We start from the raw sequence: 21,315 nt of genomic DNA on the forward strand, positions 1-21,315 counted from the left end.
CCGGCAGGTGTGGGTCCACACGAGCCCAGTGACCCCGGCATGTCCTTCCCAGGCCCCAGGGAGCAGGACAGAGGCTGCCTCCTCACTCCTGGGTCACTCGACCCCCAACTTCTGGTTCCAGCCCCAACTGCAAACAAGCGTCCTTCTCTCGGTCTGCTGAATGCCCCGATGTGTGCATTTTTGTGTTTTCGGGGTGATTTCTCTGCTCAACACGGCTCCGAGCATAGAGCTGAAGTGTTGGCCGGTGTCCCAAGTGCAGGAGGGCGGTGACGTGCTCACGGGGACAGTGCGTGTGTTAGATGAACTTCCTTTAGGCGAGGGTTACAGCCCCGCCGTGAGTGAATCAACAACTGCTATCAGACCAGGTGTCTCTAAACAGAAACGCATATCACATGTGACCGCGTGGGGATCGGTGGCGACAACGTGGTGACAGAGGGTGACCCCCAGCCTCACACCACAGAAAACACTCCACCACAGTGGACAACAACAAAATGAAAAGCTTGACTACAAAACTTCTAGGCAGAAAATTTAGAAGAAACTCTTAGTGCCTCGGGTTAGAGAAGGATTTCTTCCATAGGATACAAAAGGTGCAAGAAAACAGTTTAATAGACTGAACTTCAAAGTCAAAACCTTCTGCTCATAAACATACTAGTAATAAGATGTCCCTCCACACACGGGGACGTCCCTCAGCCACGCAGAGGGGTGAAGCCCTGACACTCGCTGCCACGTGGATGGACCTTGAGAACACGATGCTCAGCGAGAGAAGCCAGACACAGAAGGACACACAGGGTGTGACCCCACTGAGGAGAAACGTCCAGAACAGGCAGATCCACAGAGTCAGAGAGTGGGTTCCTGGTTGTCAGGGGCTGGCGAGGGGACGGAGTGATAGCTAAGGGCGTGAGGGAACATATTTGGGGTGATGGAAATGGTCCAAAACATGGCAGTAGTGACGGCTGCACAGCTCAGTAAACTGTCCCCACGTGCTCCGGTGCAGCCTGTGACAGCATCGCTCTCGGGACGGAGGGCTGACCGCAGGAAGACTGAGCGAGCAGTGGGTCCTGGGCCCGGCCGCTCAGCTGGGGGTCCCACGTGGGGAAGTCACTGGGACTTGCTGAGCCTCCACCGAGACTGGCAGCAGCCCCAGGGCCTCACTGGGCGCGGCGTTCCCGGCCCCAGAGCCTTCCCTCTGGTTCTCATCACCGGCTGTCACCAGACTTGCAGGCAACAGTTCCTTTCTTTTGTCTTTTTTAAAGGCAACTCTTGAGTACATGTATTTAACATGTAGGGAACTAGCCCTGACACCTTGATCTGGGTCTTCCTGCCTCCAGAACCTCGAGGACATCCATTTCCATTGTTTACGCACCGAGTACGTGGGGTTTGATGATGGAAGCTGACCCACGTGCGGGGTGACATCAGCGGAAGAATCCCGTGGCGAGGGCCTGCCTGAGGACCACAGGCGCCCGGGCCCTCCCCGCCCCCTGCCTGCAGCTCTGCGCCCGCACCGACCTGGGAGCAGAGCAGGTGCATCGCCTGCCGGAACTCGTGGAAGTAGGTCTCCAGCTCATCGTGCTGCAGTAGGGAGGGCGGGTTGGGCGTGGGCCTGGTGAAGTTGGCCACCGTGGCCGCGATGGCGATCTGGCGGCTCCCATCCTGCTGCAGGCAGCCCGGCTGCAGGCTGAAGCAGGCTGTCTGCTGAGACACAAGAGGAGTTTGTGGATGATTTTCAAGTTGGGGAGCGAGTTTGGGTGAATGGGAATAAGCCTGGATTTATCGAGTTCCTGGGAGAAACCCAGTTCGCACCAGGCCAATGGGCCGGGATCGTTTTAGATGAACCCACAGGCAAGAGCGATGGTTCAGTGGCAGGAATTCGGTATTTCCAGTGTGAGCCTTTAAGGGGCATATTCACGGGACCTTCAAAGTTGACGAGGAAGGTACAGGCAGAAGACGAAGCGGACGGCCTGCAGACAACTCATGCTTCCAGAGCGACTTCGCCTCTGTCCACTTTGACAGCCAGCATGGTGTCCTCTTCCCCAGCCACCCCCTCAAATATTCCCCATAAATCGCCCCAGCCAACCGCAAAGGAACCTTCAGCTACGCCTCAGACCAGCAACCTTACAAAAACCACCAGTGAATCTATTTCCAATCTTTCGGAGGCTGGCTCAATCAAGAAAGGAGAAACAGAGCTCAAAACTGGAGACCGAGTAGTGGAGACGCGGGTTTGATCCCTGATCTGGGAACTGAGATCCCACGTGCCGAGGGGCAACCAAGTCCGGGCGCTCTGGAGCCCGTGTGCCACAACTAGAGAGAAGACTGTGCGCCGCAACTAAGACCCGATGCAGCCAAATAAATAAATAATAAAAAAAAAATACAAACAATACAAACTTGGACTTCCCTTCCCTGGGGAGGGACGCGGGGTGAGGCCCAGCTTCTGCAGAGGAGCCCCAGCCCATGGCCGGCAGGTTCCCTCACGCACGCACCGACGTAGAGGTCCAGGTAGAACTTGTCGATGGAGGACCTTGCCCGAGGCCGCATCCCGGACCATGTAGAGCCTCACGCCTTCGTGCCACACGTTGGCGCCCTCCTCCAGGTCGAAGGTCAGCCCCAGCAGCTCCTGGGAGATGCCCAGCAGCCCGCGTGTGAGCGCCTGCATGGGGAAGTACTCCTTGAGCAGGTTTGGTCCACGCGGTAGCGCGTCTCCTCCCCCTGGTTCATGTAGCAGCGCAGGTCCCAGGCGTTGATGCGCCCGTCAAAGTGCAGGCCCCGCCTCTGGCACTCGGCCTTCTTTAGCTCCAGGATCACGGCCGCTCCTGGCTCCCCGAGGGGCTTCAGCTCCTGGGCCAGCTCATCTGCGGGCGGAGGGGAGAGGCTCGGCTACATCCCTGGGGCGGCCCCCCAGCCGCCCCCCACCCCGCGCCCCTCGAGGCAGAATGAAGGGTCCGGGAAGGCGACCCCCAAGGGCTGACACTGTGGGTCTCAGGCAGCACCACGTCCGGTCAAGGTCCGCCTGACCCCGTCCCCACTGGGACTCAGGGAGAGGCGGGGTTACCTAGGACAGTGGCCACCACCTGGCTGGTCTTGGCCATGTTCACCTCCAGCACGGAGTCGGCATGCGTGCGGAACCCTAGCAGGTGGGACTTCAGGGCCTGCAGCCTCACCAGCTCCCCGAGGATCGCGCAGTTCTCCTGGAGTCGGGCCAGGTCTCTGCGGGTGGGCAGGGCTCTCAGGCCGCTGGCGGGCACAGCCAATCCCCCTCCCTCCTCCTCCTGGCCCGGATTTCTAGACACTTTGGTGCTGTCCTAACACGTGGTCTTTATAAACACAGGTCCTTTTGGAACAAGAAAGGGCATGAACCGTGATGGGTTCTAAGGCCAAGGGCAGGAAGAAATGCGGCCAGGCTCTCCAGGAGTCACCAAGGGGCCTCCCCGGGCTCAACAATACAAACTCGGCTGCCATGCAGACAGCAGCTCATCCCCACGGCGCCCGAACACCCAGCGCCTGGACGGTGAGACACCTGTTGCTGCAGGTGGCCCGTGGCTCGCTGGTGAGGCCCGGCCCCAGGCGTACGTCCCCTTCTCCGGGGCCACCTCTTCGGTTCTGTGGTGGGGTTCTCCTGGGAGCCCCCAGTCACCACAGGACCAACGTAGCCTGTGTGCAGCCCAAGAAGGCGGGGACACAGGACTGTCCCCGGTGCCCCCCCGCATCCCCCGCAAGGCCGAGCGAGCACCAGTGGTGTCTGCGGGGAGGATGAAGGGCTCACGCACAGCCCCCATCTACTGAAGATGCGAAACGGGAGAAGCACAGACTGCAGCCACACGCGGTATGGACCAAACGCAAGTGTCCATGCAGGACCTGATGTCTGAATGTCAAGGCTGTGCCCGGGCCACAGCGAGAAGGCCCAGCCGCCACGCAAGGCACAGAGAGGGGATGGGGAGGCCACCTGTGCATCTGAGCTCATCGGGCATCACCCCAGAGGGAGAGGGAGAGGGAGAGAGGGAGAGACGTCTCTCCCTTCCCTGGGGGTTCTCTAGTGCAGCCAAGGCTGAAAACCACTGCATCTTGGGAGATGGGTCCTCGTGGAAGAGTTAAATAGTAGCTCAAGGCATTATCGACACATATTAAAAAGGCTCAAATTCTTGGGGAGTCAGGGAGGGTAGCTGGCAGCTGCCTCGTAAGCAAGGAGAGATTGGGCATCAGAGGAGGTGCCTGTGCAGCCCGCCGCCCAGGGCCCCGCAGACCTCAACTCCCAGCGGTGGTCCTGGGCTGGAGGTCAGCGGGGAGGTCAGGCCGTCCAAGCATCAACGTTGACTTCAGGGCTGATCTAAAAGGCGCCTGGTGGTTGTTGAAGCAGAAAGAAGAGAAAGCAGTGGGGAAAGGATGGGAGGGGGAGGGAGTCCCCCTCCTCTGCCCCTCTCCCTCTCTCCCTCCCTCTCTCCCTCTCTCTTTGCTGTACACCTGAAATTAACACAATACTGTAAATCAACTATACTTAACTATATTTTAAAAAATAGATAAGTAGGGCTTCCCTGGTGGCGCAGTGGTTGAGAGTCCACCTGCCGATGCAGGGGACGCGGGTTCGTGTCCCGGTCCGGGAAGATCCCACATGCCGCAGAGTGTCTGGGCCCGTGGGCCATGGCCCCTGAGCCTGTGCGTCCGGAGCCTGTGCTCCGCGATGGGAGGAGCCACGGCAGTGACAGGCCCGCAAAAAAAAAAAAAAAAAGATAAGTAAAATGAGGTCATTAGGGTGGGCCCAAACCAATATGACTGGTGTCCTTATAAGGAGGATGTGAAGGCACAGGGAGAAAACAGCCATCCACAAGCCAGGGAGAGAGGCCACAGAACGACATTTTGATCTCAGATCCCCAGCCTCCAGAACTGTGAGAAAATAAAATGCTGTTGTTTATAAGCCATTCAATCTGTGGTATTTTGTTATGGCAGAAACGAATTCAAATTGTTCCCAGTTTTGGCCATTGTGACTAAATCTGCTATGTACACACTCTAATGCGTGGTCTTTTGTGGACGTGTATTTGTGGCTCTTCTGAAGAATACTGAGAAGTGGAATTCCACGTGGACATCCAGTGAATCCCCGAAGCTGCTGCTGAATTTCCAAGGGATGGCACACCCCGCATGTCCACGCTCTCCTCCTCATGCCTTTTGCAGGGGTTGCTTCTGCCCTTGTCTTGGCTGCTGTCCTGTGGAGATTCTGGATGTGGAAAGAATGTTTGTGCCATGAAAAGGACCAAAAGAAGGGCTCGGGGACGTTTTTCCTTTCAGTCTTGGACTCAGGCTTCTCCCCACTGCCTTATGCTTCCCTGGGCATATTATTCCTTGGAAAATTCCTGATTTTTAGAAAAAAATAATACACACTTGATGTTTAAGAAAAAGTGTTCCAGGGACTTCCCTGGTGGTCCAGTGGTTAAGACTCCACGCTTCCACTGCAGGGGGCACGGGTTCGATCCTCGGTCGGGGAACTAAGATCCCGCATGCCGCACAGTGCAGCCAAAAAAAAAAAAAAAAAAAAAAAAAGAAAGAAAGAAAGAGAAAAGAAAAAGTATTCCATACAGAAAGAATACTGAAAAGGAAGTACATGCATACCTCAGAGATATTGCAGATTTGGTCGTGAACCACTGCAGTAAAGCAAATATCAAAATCAATCAATGGGGGCTTCCCTGGTGGAGCAGTGGTTGAGAGTACGCCTGCCGATGCAGGGGACACGGGTTCGTGCCCCGGTCCGGGAAGATCCCACATGCCGCGGAGCAGCTGGGCCCGTGAGCCATGGCCACTGAGCCTGCGCATCCGGAGCCTGTGCTCCGCAACGGGAGAGGCCACAACAGTGAGAGGCCCGCGTACCGCAAAAAAAAAAAAAAAAATCAATCAATGGATCAATCAATAAAGAGAATATCATGAGTCACCGTTTTTTCTTTGGTTTTCCAGTACATATAAAAGTCACATTTACACTGTACTGTAGTCTATTAAGTGCACGATAGCATTATGTCTAAAAAAAAAATAAATCTTAGGGACTTCCTTGGTGGTCTAGTGGTTAGAAATCTGCCTTCCAATACAAGGCATACAAGTTCGATCCCTGGTTGGGGAACTAATATCCCACATGCTATGGGACAATTAAGCCCTGGCGCCACAACTACTGAGCCCATGTGCTCTAGAGCCCTTGTGCCACAACTAGAGAGAAGCCCGCGCACCGCAGCGAGGAAGATCCCGTGTGCCGCAACTAAGACCTGATGCAGCCAAATAAATAAATATTTTTAAAAACCCTTAATTTAAAAATATTGCTAAAAATGCTAACCATTATCTGACAACACACGGTTCCCACAAACGTTCAACTGGTAAAAAAAAATCTGCAAAGCGCAATGAAACGAAGTATGCCTGTAAAGATGAGGCCAAACTGAAACACCCAGAAACATCAGTGTTTAGTGGTTAACGTCCTTCTGGGCAGCCAGAAATGGGCACAGTTTTCCCTCAAGGGGTGGTGCTCATATGAGTGGGGCGACATTTAGCTAATCCCTTAATCATGATGGTTGTGCAGCTTTCAATTTTCCAATCCTTTAAGCCACACTGTGCTGGACACTTTCTTACAGATAATTTAGTGCACTTGGATGTGTATTTCCTTGGGCCAGTCCTGGAAGAAGAAGTGCAAGTTCCTGGATATGAAAAACATATTAAAATACATTTATATGTTACATCTCGCATGTATTACATGAATGTGTGCGATATATTAATATACAAAGTATAATTTTATAGTTATGTATGTGTTTGTATTTAAACCAAAAAACATCACATGATAAAAATTTTAAATACAACAGAAAAATCCGAAAATAAGCTTTTCCTTCCTAATGGCTTCCTCTCAAAGCATCCCTTAGCAACAGTTTGATATTTCTTTTCCAAAAATAGTTTGCATATATTTACATATATATGTGCTATTAAAGATTTACAAAATTGTTTCCTATAGCATTTGCCATTTTATATCTTGCTTTCTCTCCTTATCATATATATATATATATATATATATATATATATATTTTTTTTTTTTTTGGCCGCACCGTGCTGGAATGTGGGATCTTAATTCCCTGACCAGGGATCGAACGTGTGTGCCCCGCATTGGAAGCGTGGAGTCTTAACCGTCTGACCACCAGGGAAGTCCCTCAGATATATTTTTTAACATGACCACAAAGGGATCTACTTCCTTAAAGACTGCATAGCAGTTAATAGATTACAGCATAGCATGTCTTAATCTATTTAAACAGCCCCATGAACGGACAGATAGGCGTTGCTAGTTTTTGTTATCATAAACAATACTGCCCGGATAGCTTATTCTCACATCTTTGCATACATTTACAAGTTTTTGTCACAGGTTGAGTTATTAGCTAGTTCAAAGGAAAATACATATGTGCATTTAAGTTTTAGCAGATGTTGTCAATATTCCATCCAAAGAATTTGCATAATTTCACGGAATAACAAAGTGTCGGAGTGTCTTTTTCTCTACATCTTTGCTACCATTGGGTAAGATACATCTTTTACAGTTTTGCCCATCTGCTACATTGTTTGGATTTTGCATTCCTTGGAGTAAACTTGAGTGAGTTTGCACAAATGTTTATAGGTTCTCTGTACAAACTTTATAATAGTTTCTTCTGTGTGGACACTCTCTTTCTTTCTGTCTTTTTTTTTTTTTTTTTGTGGTGCTGCATGGCTTGCAGGATCTTAGTTCTCTAACTAGGGATCGAACCTGTGACCTCTGCAATGGAAGCTTGAAGTCCTAACTACTGCATGCCAGGGAATTCCCAACCATCCTCTTTATTTACTTACTTTCCCAGCCTCCTTCCTGGACTCCTGCTAATTTATTCCTTTCCACTCTATCCTCTACAGGCTTCCAGAATAACCTTTCTCACAAGAAAATCTGGTCACATTGGGTCACCACTCAAAACGTGTCAGAGACCTCACCCACACCCCGCAGCCTGCAGGATAAAGAGCCTATGCTCTTTAGTCTAGTTTAAAAAGTCCTTTATAATATGGTTCCTCCCCCATCCCAAATGCCCATTAATTGAGCACTAAGTTCAGATACCCTGTGGGTGCTGGGGACCCAGAGATGAATGAAACAGGCAGATGTCTGCTTTCTGCAGCAGTCTACAGCAGTTTTTACTATTTTTTTCATTATTGCCTCTCTATAGGAGAAAAATAGAATTATCTTTAATTTAAATCAGTTTTAATCTAATTACATTTAATTTCTCCCTAACAACAGAAATTAAATGTTTAGGAATAAGATTTTGTCAGGGAGGGTTGGCTTTGGAGGGCCACAAGCCATTGTCATGTCTAAGGTTTTTTTGTTCTGTTTTGTTTTGTTTTCGCCACCCAAGAATTAGTTTTGGCCCTCTTGGGAGCCATATCACTCCCATTGAGAATGCATGCTCTAGAGGGAGAGCTGGACAGTAAACAAGTAAATGGAAAAGATCATTCCAGGGAGCCAAGAATGTTACTGTGAATTCCCTGGTGGTCCAGTGGTTAGGACTCTGCGCTTCCACTTCAGGGGACCGGGGTTGATCCCTGATTGGGGAACTAAGATCCTGTAAGCCCCGTGGCGCAGCTGAAAAAAAAAAAAGTTACTAAAGGAGGAAGAATGGTTGAGGGAGCCACGACATCTTGATCATTTGCATCAGAAAATCTCTTTCCAGACAAGGAAGACGAGCCTTGGTTTCTTCAGCTGCAAAATGGAAATAATAATTTCTCCCCACGGTTCCTGCAAACAGTGAAAGCTCAATAACTGAGCTTTGTTGTTATTATTAATTTTTAATTTTTTAAAAAACGTAAATGAGATACGCTTCTATTTAGCTACCTAGCAAGGTACCAGCTCCCAACCTCTCACACAGCCGGCGCCTCTACCTCCGTCCGTACGGTGGCGCTGTGGGGCACAGCGGTTGGGCTGCTCTAGGCAGCGGAATCGGAAGTCTCGTGCTCCTCCCACTTCCGGTCTTTGGCCCAGGCTTGGGCTGCGTGGAGAAGGTGTCCCAATGCCGACCGGAGACTTTGAGTGAGTCTGGGGTCATGGAGGGAGGCTTGGGAGGCGGACTGGGCGTTCTAGGGGGTATTATAGAATCTGGATGCGCCGAGGCCGCGGGAGCCGGGCCGCGCCTCATCCAGCCCTCCTCCTGGCCAACTTGTCCCCGCAGTTCGAAGCCCAGTTGGGCCGATCAGGTGGAAGAGGAGGGAGAGGACGGTGAGTCTGCCCTGTCGCCCCCGATCACCACAGCCAGCCCTCCAGGCCGTCACTGCTGCCTGTTCCAATCCCCCACCCTGGCACCGCCGTCTGACCCTGCATCTCCCCTCACGGCCAGCCCCTGCCCCGCGCCATCCTTATCCGGGCCAGCCTATCTCCAATTCCGGACGTTCACCTCTTCCTCCCATGCCACCGCCCAAATCCTTGATCCCAGCACAGCTGCTCCCCTTCTCCGGGGAGGAAGTTGTAACAGCCTCCCTCCTGCCTTTGTACTAGCGCCCGGGTGCCAGGGATCCCCTATGCTTGCCATTGCTGGAAGTTGCTACAGCCAGCTTCGTGTCCCCAGACGGCTATCCCAGGACACTTCCTGGCCAGTCGTCTGCCCTCGGTCCCGCCTTTCTCAACTCTTGGTGCGGACATCATCCCAAAGTTCCCTCCATTTCGGTTTGGGAGCTCTTGCCTCTCTATCTAATCCCTGTTCCCTACACTCCCTTTCACAGACAAATGTGTCACCAGCGAGCTCCTCAAGGGGATCCCTCTGGCCACCGGGGATACCAGCCCAGAGCCTGAACTATTGCCGGGAGGTGAGTGACAGACTCCTCTCCGTCCCTGGGCTGCCTCTTCTCCCCAGCCGCCTTCCTGCCTGGTCCCCGTTCCCCAGGGCTCAGTTCCTCTTGTGTCTTCCCCTCTCCCAGCTCCACTGCCGTCTCCCAAGGAGGTCATCAATGGAAACATCAAGACACTGACTGAGTACAAGATAGATGAGGATGGCAAGAAGTTCAAGGTGAGGCTGGGGAAGAGGTGGGTGCCCTTTGCTTGGGGGCACTTGGACAAGGAGAGAATGATGTGTGTTGGGTGCATTGATGAGGAAGATCCCCTGGCCCCAGGAACCTTGAGGAGCTGGAAGCCCACACGTCTCCCCTTCTGTCTACAGATTGTTCGCACCTTCAGAATTGAGACCCGGAAGGCTTCAAAGGCTGTGGCAAGAAGGAAGGTAAGGACTTCCCTGGCAGTCCAGTGGTTAGGGCTCTGCGCGTCCACTGCAGGACACATGGCTTCAATCCCCGGTCGGGGAACTAAGAGCCCACATGCCGCGTAGTGTGGCCAAAAATAGAAAAGAATAAAAAAAAAAAAGAAGGGGGAGGAAGGTAAGACCCTTCTTCCCCTGTCTTGGGGGCGCCTCCAGGGCTGACTCAGAGAAAAATAGGAATCCTTTTCCCTGGTACCTTTATTTTTAGAAGTGGGGTTTAACTGTTTGCACTTGTTTTACTGGAGCAGAACTGAGGCCTGTTTGTAGTCTGTGGGGGGCCCTGAAAAGTCCAGCAGGTGCAGCAGTGGGTGGGCTTGATTCTTACTCCTCTTGGGTTGTCTACCAGGAGGAACAGAGCCAAGCCTTCCCCTCAGGTGGCTGTCACAGCAGAAGAAGTGGTAGCAATAAATACATGTGGCACAATTCCCGGCGTGCTTTCTCTGTGTTAGACCCAGGTGCTTTGCAGGAAGTATTTTCTCATTCAGTCCCCGTAGCATTCCTGGGAGGTGTGGGGAGCATTGTGGTCCCTTTTTTTTATAGGGGAGGAAGTTGAGGTTCAGGTTGTTTAATTAGCTCAAGGCCCCTGGAAGTCTGGGTGACCCTGCACACCCCTGCGCATCACTCCATGGTGGGGGCTGGTCCGCTACCTGCACGGCCCCCACCAGGAGCTGTTGGCTGTGGAGCTGTTTCCCCCCTGAGCCTCAGTTCTCTCATCTGGAACATGGGGCTGAGAGCTGCCCTTGCCTCCTGGAGCTGGTGTGAAGCTAGGGCCTGGCAGGCACTCAGGGAACAGGAACTGTCATCACCACTGCTTTGAGGAGCATTTGGGGAGGGTGTTGAGTGGGGTTCAAGGCCCAGACACCCTGGAGGTGGCGCTTGTAAGTCTAGGGTGCCAGTGGAGGGGGTCGCATTTGTCCTTGCCTTAACCTGTCCCCTATCCCGCCCTGAGCTCAGAACTGGAAGAAGTTTGGGAACTCAGAGTTTGACCCACCAGGGCCCAATGTGGCCACCACCACTGTCAGTGATGATGTATCCATGACATTCATCACCAGCAAAGAGGTAAGTGGGCCAAGAGGCTGGTGGCCAGGGTGGTGGTGGTGTCGGGGTTGTGCCAGCCCAGTCTGAGCTGCTCTGACCTGCCCCACCAGGATCTGAACTGCCAGGAAGAGGAGGACCCGATGAACAAGCTCAAGGGCCAGAAGATTGTGTCCTGCCGCATCTGCAAGGGCGACCACTGGACCACCCGCTGCCCCTACAAGGACACACTGGGGCCCATGCAGAAGGAGCTGGCCGAGCAGCTGGGCCTGTCCACTGGCGAGAAGGAGAAGCTGCCCGGAGGTGCCAGGGCCCGGGGATGCGGCTGGCAGGCTGTGGGGTGGAGGACAGGGATTGTGTGCGCCTCTGGGAGAGTCGTGGGTCGTCACCTGGTGTCTGAACGGGACCGCCACTGCTGGGGCTGTCGTCTCCCACACAACAGTGTCCGCACTGCAAGGCTGTGACCACAGGCCACGTTCGTCTGTGTGAGAGAGACTGGCAGGTGGGTGCTCTGACTGCTGGTGATGTCACCTGACTCTCCTCACTGGGGGCCGTGAGAGCCGCTCGTGGGCACGGCCGCGTGTGTGACTACATACACCGTGAGTGGTGGGGAGACGGTTGTTCCCCGGATGTGTCTGTGGGTTTCCTGACTTGAGTGCACTGTGTTTGCACGCCCACACCAAGGAGGAGACTCACCCAGGTGAGCAGCCACTTGTCACCTGCCCAGGGGCAGGCACCTGGGGGCTGTCCTTAACCCTGTGTACCTGTCTTCCCATGTGTTGTGAGGCTGGACATTGCTGTCAACCCCTGTGGGTTCTCTTGCTCTTCCTGTGCCGCCGGCAGGGCGTTGAGGTGGTGTCAGCTTCCTGCATATGACCTTTAAGTCGTGACCACGAGGCTTTGAAGGAATCAACCGATCACCTGTGGTTTGACAGATGGTGCTTGGGCGGGGCCGTGGCTGGAGCCGCCAGCATCCTGGGGCAGGTCTGTGCCGGGGAGGCCTGACTGGGCCTTGCTTTTGGTCTCCAGAGCTGGAGCCTGTGCCGGCCACTCAGAACAAGACAGGGAAGTATGTGCCTCCGAGCCTGCGGGATGGAGCCAGCCGCCGCGGGGAATCCATGCAGCCCAACCGCAGAGGTGAGGTGGCGAGCACCCTGGCACTGGGCCGGCGGGCGGGCACCTCCCTGCACCCTGTGATTATCCCGCGGGTGGGGCCGGCCCCTTACAGATGCCTCTCCTTGCCTGCCCAGCCGACGACAATGCCACCATCCGCGTCACCAACCTGTCCGAGGACACTCGTGAGACCGACCTGCAGGAGCTCTTCCGGCCCTTCGGCTCCATCTCCCGCATCTACCTGGCAAAGGACAAGACCACCGGCCAGTCCAAGGTGGGCTGGCGGCCAGGGGGCGGGGAGGGGTCCTCCATAGGTCCCAGTTGTGCCTTGAGCGTCCCTGACCCCACCCCCTCCCCCAGGGCTTTGCCTTCATCAGCTTCCACCGCCGCGAGGACGCCGCTCGCGCCATTGCCGGGGTGTCCGGCTTCGGCTACGACCACCTCATCCTCAACGTCGAGTGGGCCAAGTGAGACCCCTGCCTTCCCCCGCCCCCCCCACGGTGTCACGGCCCACAGACGCTCAGGCTGACTGCAGGCCCCAGGCCAGGTTAACAGCCACAAAGGCTGTCCTGGGGCGCAGGTCATTTACTGTCCTTCTCCTCTTACGGAGGGGCGCACGGCCCATGCGCGGCGGGGCCTTCCCGCCGGTCTGGCTCGTCGTGTGCTCTGCGCTGCCATCCGGTCTCGTCCTGCCCTGTCCCCCTCATCCCCGTTGAGTTCCCTGTGGTGTGGGTGTAGGGTGTGCTCTTGGGATTCCCTTAGGGGTCGGAAGCCCCCATACTTCCCATCCTCAGCCACCTCGTGTTTCTCTCTCTAGGCCGTCAACCAACTAAGCCGGCTGCTGCTGCTCGGCCCCCAGCCCCCGGGACCCTTCAGTGGCAGAGGGCAGCCTCCGGAAGCAGGGGGCTCCGAGGGCAATAAAAGATCTCCACCACCCTGTGCTGTTCCATTTATTCGCAGATGTCACTCACACTGTGGTGGGCGGGGCCAGGCCTCCTCCCCGCCTTCCCCCTCTGTTGTGGGTTTGCTCCCTGGCCCTGCCCGGGGTTACTGCTGCGGGTGGCGATTCCTGCTGCTCTGGCTTGGGCGCTCCCTGGTCCCACTGCAGGCCTTTCCTTGGGGAGGAAGTTTTGACTCAGGGCCTCTTGGGGGATCAGAGCCAGGGGCCTGCTGTGCTCTCAGCCTCCATTCTGCTGCTGGGTCCCGGTGTCTCGTGATGAGGAGGGGGCTGAAGATGGGCCAGGTCACGGACTCAACTCAGGGGACTGGGGCCCCGAGGTTTTGGGGGTGGCTGTGACATTGAGAGGCAGGGCTTGGCCGGAGCACTCCATGTTCTCTGGGGCCTGCCCCTGCCCGCAGCCAGGGCAGCGTCGGCAGCAGCAGTCCAGGCTGGGCACCACAGCCATGTAGAGCAGCGGGTGTACGCAGATGGCCAGGGGAACGAGGCCCCGTGTTACCTGATGGGCCACGTACGTCCTCCAGCTCAGTGCCGCCTTAGCCTGGGCCGCACTTGCAAAGCCTGGGCAGAGGGCTCTCCAGCGCTGCCGGGCATACACGTTGAGCACCCCTGTGACGTAGTAGGGCACATAGGAACTAGCGTAGAGGGCAATGCCACCGGCCACCAGCATCATCACGTGCAGCTTGTTGGCCGCTGTCATGCCGTGGCTCTGCAGCACGGCCTGCCCGAGGGCGCCGTAGGCCACCAGGCTGAGCAGCAGCGGCAGGCCGCAGCCCAGAGCCACGAGCGCCAGGCTGTAGACCCTGTAGGCCTCAAGCTGCTTGTCATCTGCTGTCCCCAGGCACTTGATGCAGGCAAGGGGCCTGTCCACAGTGCACTTGCCTTCCTGCTGTGGCCCACTCAGGTGGGAGAAGCTGAGCATGGGTGCGGCCAGCAGGGCTGCCAGTGCCCAGCCAGCAGCACTGATAGCCCAGGCGTGCTTGGGCCGCAGTTGGCTGTGGGTGAAGAAGGGGTGGACAATGCCCAGGTAGCGGTTGAGGCTGATGCAGGTGATGAAGATGACGCTGCCCAGCAGGTTGCAGGTGAAGAGGAAGCGCTCCAGGCGGCAGGCAGTCTCCCCGTAGCTCCAGTGTTTGGGTGGGTAGAAGTAGGCGGCCAGCGGGGGCAGCGTCAGGGCATAGAGCAGGTCGCTGACTGCCAGCTGGGCTGAGAAGATCACGGCTGGGTGCCAAGGGCGATGGTCCTGGGTGCAGAAGCGGTACAGGGCCAGGCTGTTGCCAGCCAAGGCCACCAGAAACACAGCCACCAGCATGGGCCACAGAAAGTCTTCCTGGAAACCGCTGAGGATGTGGTCAGCAGCCGCTGAGAAGTTGGCTGGGCAGTGTGTGGGACCTGGGGCAGAGAGCGTTGCTGCATCAGCCTGTCTCTGACCATGGCTCCCGCCGCCTTCAGAGTCGGAAACACTGTGACACCCATACCGGCTGTGCGCCAGGAGCCCTTTGCGGGGCATACTCCGCTGAGTACTTTTCCACACCCAGGAGCGGGGGGCCAACCACAGCTCCTTCGTACAGAGGGAATCTGTACGAAGAGGCCCAGAGGCCCAGAGCGGTTAGAAGCACAGAGTCCTTCATTCAGCCTCTCTCTGTGTCCCGCACCATCAAGAACCAGTTGGAGCAAGAAGCAGGGACGCAGGCTTCCCCGGTGGCGCAGTGGTTAAGAATCCACCTGCCGGGGCTTCCCTGGTGGCGCAGCGGTTGGGAGTCCGCCTGCCGATGCAGGGGACGTGGGTTCGTGCCCCGGTCCGGGAGGATCCCACATGCCGCGGAGCGGCTGGGTCCGTGAGCCGTGGCTGCTGAGCCTGCGCGTCCGGAGCCTGTGCTCCGCAACGGGAGAGGCCACAGCAGTGAGAGGCCCGCGTACCGCAAATAAATAAATAAATAAATAAATAAATAAAAGAATCCACCTGCCAATGCAGGGGACACAGGTTCGAGCCCTGGTCCGGGGAGATCCCACATGCCACTGAGCAACTAAGCCTGTGCACCACAACTACTGAGCCTGCGCTCTAGAGCCCGCAAGCCACAGCTACTGAAGCCTGTGCGCCTAGAGCTGGTGCTCTGCAACAAGAGAAGCCACCACAATGAGAAGCCCGCCCACCACAACGAAGAGTGGCCCCCACTCGCCGCAACTAGAGAAAGCCTGCGCGCAGCAATGAAGACCCAATGCAGCCAAATAAATAAATAATAATAAAAGTAAAGGAAAAGAACCAGGGACGCATGTAACCCGGCAGTGACCACCCAGAGCCATCGGGGCCTGGGGTGGAGGAGAGGGAGCCCAGGTGAGTATCCCACCCCACTACACAACTCCCAGTCCGATCTGACAGTCGTCACCCCCTAGTGTCACCCAAGTCCAGCCCCCACCATCTACCTGTTGGCTGCACTCGGGTCTCCCTGCTCTGGCCCTCACCCATCTGTTCTCTCACATCCTCCAAAGGGCACCTGAGACAGGTCACATCCCTATCCTCCCAGCCCTCCCCGGCTTCCTCCTCACATGGAAGAAAAGCCAGCGCTCACCTTTTCGCACAAGGCCCTGCAGGAGCTATCCCTCCCACCCCACCAGGGCTCTCATTTCCCACTCCCAGCTCCCTGGGACCGCAGTGTCCTGGCTGTTCCTCAAGTCACAGCCTGCCTCAGGGCCTTTGCACCGGCTGAGTCACAGGCAACAGGCATCCTTAAGGCTGTCCCACTCACCTCCTCCTGGTCTGGTCCTGAGAGAGGACCTGAGATCACTCTAACGTTGTGACTGCACCCTTGGTCCCCTACCCTGCTTATATTTTTGCCACAGCTTGTCACTCCATCTGATCACTGTAAGAAAAATCCCCAGAATGTTCCCTCCTGAGGGTGAGGCAGTGCCCTGCTACTGGCTTCCCAGTGCCCAGAACAGCACCTGGGACTGAGCAGTGCGGGGGGAAGCTGAGCTCTGCAGTTGACCCTTTACACACCCCACTCAGCCTCAACTTTCCAACCTGAGAATTGGCCTGTTCCCAGTTGGTCCAGCAGGCTGGCCAGGAGCTCTGTGCGAGGTGCATGTACCCCTTCCCTGACCCGGTCGGCTACCCCTCTCACTTCTGCCTTCCTATCCCATCCCTCTGCCCTGGGAGGAAGTCGGTCCAGACGTGATTCTAAACCCCTTCTCCCCTCTGCCCTCCAGGAGCCGGCCGCCTCCACCCCCATGGCCCTGGATGTGTGCCTGGCTCACAGCAGTGCTGGCTCCTCACCTGAGGTGGTGGTGGCCGTGGCCCGCATGGCCTGCCTCTGGGTCTGCAGCCCAGTGTGCTGTGCTGCACACGGTCCTTTGCTGAGCTACTAGCAGCGCTGCTGGCCCTTCCCCTTCCCAGCAGCACCTTCTTCAGCCTGCAGAGCTGGTCTGGGCACACGCGTCACTTCCACCCCCGGTTTCCTTCCTCATGACACCCAATCCTCCAGAGCTGGCCCATCTGCTTGTGGGGGCCTTTGCTAGGCTGGGGGAGGGGCCAGGATGCCAAGGCACCAAAGCAGGGTCAAATCTGCCCGTCACCCGAAACAAGGCCCTGCACCTCCACTGCCCAGGGTCGGGGAAATGGGCCCAGGCTTCGGGCAGAAACCAGGCCCCCCATTTCAAGCACAGACTAAGACTCATGAGAAATCAGTTTATTAGAGGGGGAGGTTAGGAAAACAGTTCTCCTTTATGAAAGGAAACCGAGGGCTGCACCTGGAGGCCCAGGAGATGGGGAGCCCAGGGCAGCATGTCTCAGGCCCCAATCTGGGGCATTCCACCTGCCACCCAGGCTTGGCCTCAGGCTACTCTCTTAGGTGGCCACGGTCGGCCTCGCCTGTGGTCCCGGGCAGCCCCTCTGGGTCCCAACTTGGCCTGGGCCCCCGGGTGTCTGCCCTTGGCCTTTGGAGGCCTCCGGTCACTGCCTCGGTCAGGCTTCCGTTCCTTTACCCGTCGCTTCTTGCCTGGGGGCCCGGCAGGCCGCCTCCACTTGGCTGCCTTTGGGAACATGTCTGTGGGAAGAGACTGTGTCAGGGCCACCAGTGCACAGGGACAGACAAGCCCATGGTGCCCAGCTACACTGACCCCTGCCTGCCACACACCCTCATCAGGCTCCTCGCCCACAGCCTGGCGGAAATACTCGGCCTCATCCTCTTCCTCTTGCTGGCTGACCCCCTCTGCCTCTGCAGGGGCCCCGGGGTCCTCTGCATCGCTGTCCCCATCAGCCTCTGCCTGTGCCCGCTTCATGCCCGCCAGGCTCTTCTTCCTGGAGGAGGAACACTGGTCAACGTGGCAGCCTGCGCCCAGGACCCCGCCTCATCCGCCTGGCGACCACACACCTGTGGGCCTCTCGCTGCTCTCGCTTGCGCTGAACGTTCTGGGCCTGCTGGTCCTGCCTCTGGGCCTTGAGCCGTAGCTTCTCCTCCTTGGCTGCCAGGGTGGCCTGCAGTTCCTCCTCTGTTCTGTGCACTAAATGGGAAGAGACAGCCACTGAGGCCTTCACCAAGATCCAGGTGAGCCCCCCAGTACCTTGAGACCCACCTTCTATCAGGCCTCAGACCCCGGTGCCCCTCCAGCCCCGTCCTCACCAAAACTGTGGAACAGCACGTTCCCTTCTCCTACACCCTCCTGGATCTTGATGAGCTGCAGTGTCATCCGAGGCCCGATCTGGAGGAACGGGGGAGGGGGTTGGGGGAGTGTGTGTCAGTCCCTCCTTGAGACTGGGGGAAGCCACCGGGCCTGCCTGGGCGGGGCCTCACCTCGGTGAGCCGCACTGCGCTCTGCTGGGCTGGCATGTTGCCGCGCCCTGCCACGGCCTGGGGCAGCACCGTGATGTTGTGCTCGCCGTCCGGCTCCGCTTCACTCTCGGACAGCCCTGCGCCCCTGTGTGGGGCACACACGGGGCTCAGCAGGGGATCCCGGGCTCCTGGGACAGCTCTGGGGCCCGCTGGCGTGCGGTGGCCCCCTGCCCCCACCCTGAGCCCTCCTCACGTGGCCAGCAGCTCACTGACGTCCTGCAAGCGACTCATGTTGGGGAACTTCTCCTGAAGCAGTTTCTTCATCCCACGACTTGCACCCACAGGGACAACTCTGATGCTACTGCAGGGGTCAGAGCGAGGGAGAACGAGGGTCAGGAGCCATGGGGTCGCGGGGCAGCTCCACCCCCCACACACCCTTTCCATGGTCCATCGGAGCGTATACTTTGAAACTACGCAATCACAGAGGCTCAGCAGCCGTGCTGTCATCAGCTGCAGAGCGGGGCCACACCCGCCACCCCACCCCACCCCAGACTCACTAATGGCGGAAATCCAGCTCCTGGGAGTCAGGGTTGTAGTTGATGAGAAGGCAGCGCTTGATGGTGTTCAGGTTCACCTGGAAGGGAGAGAAGAGAAGGCATGGCGCCACGTGAGCTGCACCCAGGCCCCACTGTGTGCTGGAGCCCGTGCCAAGCCCCGGCTATGGCTGCACTCCTGAAACCTCACAGTAAAAGGGCACAGAGTGCTGAGAGCACTGCAGGGATGGGTGGGGCTGCAGTTGGTGTCCATGGGCTACCTGGACGTTGGCTAGAAATCCTGGGTCCGAGGCCCACTGAGGCCGTCGACACCGGACTTCCTGGTGACTGGCATCTAACAAGGCTAATTTGAAATCCACTGGTGCCACGGATTAGAAGCAGGGGCTCTGCTGCCAGACAAATTTAAAAATCTGGTCCTGCCTTCTTCTCCCTCGTATCTGACCTGAGACTAGTGACTTCACCTCTGTCAGCCTCAGTTTCCCCCTCTGTAAAATGGAGCCACAATACACGCTACTCTACTTAGACCAGCACTCAACGTGCATTTAGGAAATAAAGCACTATGGGCATAGTTTTCCACCTGCCAGATGGGACGGCAGCTCATGGAGGAAGCCTCTTGCGCAGTGTCACAGAACGCTATGAGTGGGATTCGACCTCAGAACCCGGAGTTCTCACCCTCAATGCTAGGAGGTGAAGACTGAGCAATCAACCCAAGGGCCCATGCGTGGTAACTGTTGCCTGGCCCAGCCCACCTTGTGCACGTTGATGGAGGGGAACAGGTTCTGGAACATGGTGGCCATGAGCTTCACGTGCATGCCGTGGGGGCCAAAGCTGTTGAGCACCAGGAGAGGAGGGTGGGCAAACTGCTGCTCGTGCATGCGGTGACGTCGCAGCGAAGAAACCACATCACGCACCAAGGTGTACTGCAGGACAGGGTGACGAGTGGATAACTGCCAAGCACACGTGGCTGGGGCAATCCCCAAACCCAGCTCCTACCCCTCGGAGGCCTCATACCACCTCTAGTCCTTACCTTGTTGATCCGGAAGGTTAAGGTAGGGCCTCCCGGGAGGCGTATCAGCTTCTACAGAAAAAAAGGATCAGTGAGGGTCAAGGTGTCCAACTAGGGAGCAGGGGGAATGGGAACCTCTGCCCATCTCTTCAGAGCGTTTACTTTGAAGCCAGAATCACGGCAGCTCAGAGGCACAAGGGGTCATCATGAGAGCTGAGGGAGGAGGAGGGGGTGGGGGAGTGAGGGGTGAGAGCATCCACTCACAAAGTAGACACTGGTCTCCGTTTTGCTCAAGATCAGGAAGTGTGTGACCCCAAGGGGCCCAGCCACTGCCACACAATCTTTCAGAGAGTTTTTCTTTCGAATCTGGAAACGATAAAAAGAAAAAGGGATGATCACTGATATCCCCTTATTGAACAAAGCCTATACGCTTAAGCTGTTATGCCCTTTCTTGCATTTAACCCTCGGAAGAAGAGGGGAGGAGAGAAGAGTGCAATGCTCTTGACCTCTAGAGCCAGTCAGACTTGAATCTGAGCACCGCCTCTGTCCCTCGACAGCCAGCTGAGGCCCAGACAGGTTAAGTAACTTGACCGAGGCTTTTGAGAGAAGCCAGCCTTGCTGATTCCTGAGTCCCCTCTTAACCACCAGTCCTAGGCACCCAGCCAAGCTGCGCGCGGTTCATCTGCTCGCCCTCGCTGCTGCCACTCAAAGCCCTGAGAGGCAGCCACGATGGTCCCCATTAAGGGCTCCTTTCTCCAGCTAGGGAGACTGAGGCCTCGCGCGGTTTCGAGGATGGAGCCATCCCCACAGAGGACGGGGCCCACAGCGGGTGGAGATGGGCTGGGCGATGCAGACCTGCAGGCGGGTGGCGGTGAGCGGCTCCATGACCCGCCGCAAGTCCAGGCTGAGCTGTCGGACGCTGCGACCCGCGCGGCCCCGAGAGAACACGAAAGAGTGCGGCTGTGCGGCATAGGCCTCGAGGTTGCGGAGGTGCGCCTGGGCGCGCGCCCGCTTCTGGTGCCGGGACTGCGGGGGCGAGAGGCAAGAGGTGAGCACTGCAGCCACCGCCGGGACCCCACCCGCGCTGCCCGCTTTCCCGGTCGCCGCGCCTCACCCGCCCCGACTGCCCCATGCCACCGTCTCTTCCTCGAGGCCTCTTCTGCTGGCTGTTTCCGGCGCCGCACAGCTCACTTCCGGCGCCGGCGAGGCGACTACGTGAGGCGCCGCTGCGTGATGACGTCACCACATGGGCTTGCGCACCAGGTCGCGGGAAACCTCGGAGGGGTTGCTATGGAGACACCTGGTGCCTGTTTCTGTGGAAACCGGGGGGGGGGGGGCGGCACGGTTCGAAATGAGCCATAGGTTCGAATCCCGCCTCGGCCATTTCCACCAGCTGTGCGATTTTGAGGCACACGTTCTCCACTCCAAGGCTCCTAAAGTATCCCAAAGTGAGGATGATCATCATTTCCTCTCTGACCCGCGAATTAAGAGAGATGATGTATGCACAGTACTTGGCGCACTGGCGCCAGGCACTTGGGGACCCGAAAAGGGGATAGCACCTTGGCAGTTACTCATTTAGGCCCCAGGTCCTGAGGACCAGCTGTCCCCCGCGGGGGCCCTGTCTGCGGAC

The 21,315-nt window shown here is 56.9% G+C and overlaps 3 protein-coding genes, 2 non-coding genes and 1 pseudogene across 6 annotated transcripts; 2 read left to right on the forward strand and 4 right to left on the reverse strand.

Annotated features, from left to right (window-relative positions):
• Positions 1-464: 464 nt before the first annotated feature.
• Positions 465-6,058, reverse strand: LOC117311763 (thimet oligopeptidase-like). Its single transcript, XM_073803263.1, has 2 exons — positions 3,047-6,058; positions 465-2,846 (listed from the first exon to the last, which is right to left on the reverse strand). The coding sequence occupies exons 1-2, from the start codon at positions 3,081-3,083 to the stop codon at positions 2,596-2,598; spliced, it is 288 nt and encodes a 95-aa protein (XP_073659364.1). The 5' UTR covers positions 3,084-6,058; the 3' UTR covers positions 465-2,595.
• Positions 938-2,335, forward strand: LOC117311897 (CAP-Gly domain-containing linker protein 1 pseudogene; annotated as a pseudogene).
• Positions 6,059-8,932: 2,874 nt separating the features above from the next.
• On the forward strand, positions 8,933-13,332 carry EIF3G (eukaryotic translation initiation factor 3 subunit G). The gene is made up of 11 exons (XM_033854385.2): positions 8,933-9,034; positions 9,174-9,220; positions 9,721-9,804; positions 9,916-10,004; positions 10,155-10,214; positions 11,205-11,309; positions 11,399-11,588; positions 12,315-12,422; positions 12,536-12,672; positions 12,759-12,865; positions 13,216-13,332. Exons 1-11 carry the CDS (start codon positions 9,015-9,017, stop codon positions 13,229-13,231), a joined length of 963 nt encoding a protein of 320 aa, XP_033710276.1. The 5' UTR covers positions 8,933-9,014; the 3' UTR covers positions 13,232-13,332.
• On the reverse strand, positions 13,333-20,925 carry P2RY11 (purinergic receptor P2Y11). 2 transcript variants are annotated; one of them, XM_033854384.2, is made up of 13 exons: positions 20,800-20,925; positions 20,541-20,711; positions 19,950-20,051; positions 19,707-19,757; positions 19,429-19,599; positions 18,683-18,759; positions 18,379-18,486; positions 18,147-18,270; positions 17,976-18,054; positions 17,727-17,856; positions 17,490-17,653; positions 17,313-17,399; positions 13,333-14,748 (listed from the first exon to the last, which is right to left on the reverse strand). In XM_033854384.2, exons 1-13 carry the CDS (start codon positions 20,815-20,817, stop codon positions 13,643-13,645), a joined length of 2,388 nt encoding a protein of 795 aa, XP_033710275.1. In that variant the 5' UTR covers positions 20,818-20,925; the 3' UTR covers positions 13,333-13,642. The 2 variants fall into 2 exon arrangements, with proteins under 2 accessions (XP_033710275.1, XP_033710274.1); XM_033854383.2 differs by lacking the exons at positions 17,313-17,399; positions 17,490-17,653; positions 17,727-17,856; ... (7 more) ...; positions 20,541-20,711; positions 20,800-20,925 and adding an exon at positions 16,631-17,191.
• Positions 18,566-18,645, reverse strand: LOC117312032 (small nucleolar RNA U105B). Its single transcript, XR_004526210.1, has one exon. It is a non-coding gene; the product is annotated as a small nucleolar RNA U105B (small nucleolar RNA).
• Positions 19,820-19,905, reverse strand: LOC117312027 (small nucleolar RNA SNORD105). Its single transcript, XR_004526205.1, has one exon. It is a non-coding gene; the product is annotated as a small nucleolar RNA SNORD105 (small nucleolar RNA).
• Positions 20,926-21,315: the final 390 nt, after the last annotated feature.

Source organism: Tursiops truncatus, chromosome 3 (genome assembly GCF_011762595.2).
Source record: "Tursiops truncatus isolate mTurTru1 chromosome 3, mTurTru1.mat.Y, whole genome shotgun sequence".
NCBI lineage: Eukaryota > Metazoa > Chordata > Mammalia > Artiodactyla > Delphinidae > Tursiops > Tursiops truncatus.

Bases quoted from the DNA above. Each gene is read 5' to 3' on its own strand.
- LOC117311763 (XM_073803263.1), bottom strand. From the start codon at position 3,083: ATGGCCAAGACCAGCCAGGTGGTGGCCACTGTCCTAG. The intron at 2,847-3,046 runs GTAACCCCGCCT...CTCCGCCCGCAG, and splicing joins GGTGGTGGCCACTGTCCTAG to ATGAGCTGGCCCAGGAGCTG.
- EIF3G (XM_033854385.2), top strand. From the start codon at position 9,015: ATGCCGACCGGAGACTTTGA. The intron at 9,035-9,173 runs GTGAGTCTGGGG...TTGTCCCCGCAG, and splicing joins ATGCCGACCGGAGACTTTGA to TTCGAAGCCCAGTTGGGCCG. The intron at 10,005-10,154 runs GTGAGGCTGGGG...TTCTGTCTACAG, and splicing joins AGGATGGCAAGAAGTTCAAG to ATTGTTCGCACCTTCAGAAT.
- P2RY11 (XM_033854384.2), bottom strand. The intron at 19,600-19,706 runs GTAAGGACTAGA...CCTGTCCTGCAG, and splicing joins TAACCTTCCGGATCAACAAG to TACACCTTGGTGCGTGATGT. The intron at 18,271-18,378 runs GTGAGGAGGGCT...TGCCCCACACAG, and splicing joins GTCAGTGAGCTGCTGGCCAC to GGGCGCAGGGCTGTCCGAGA.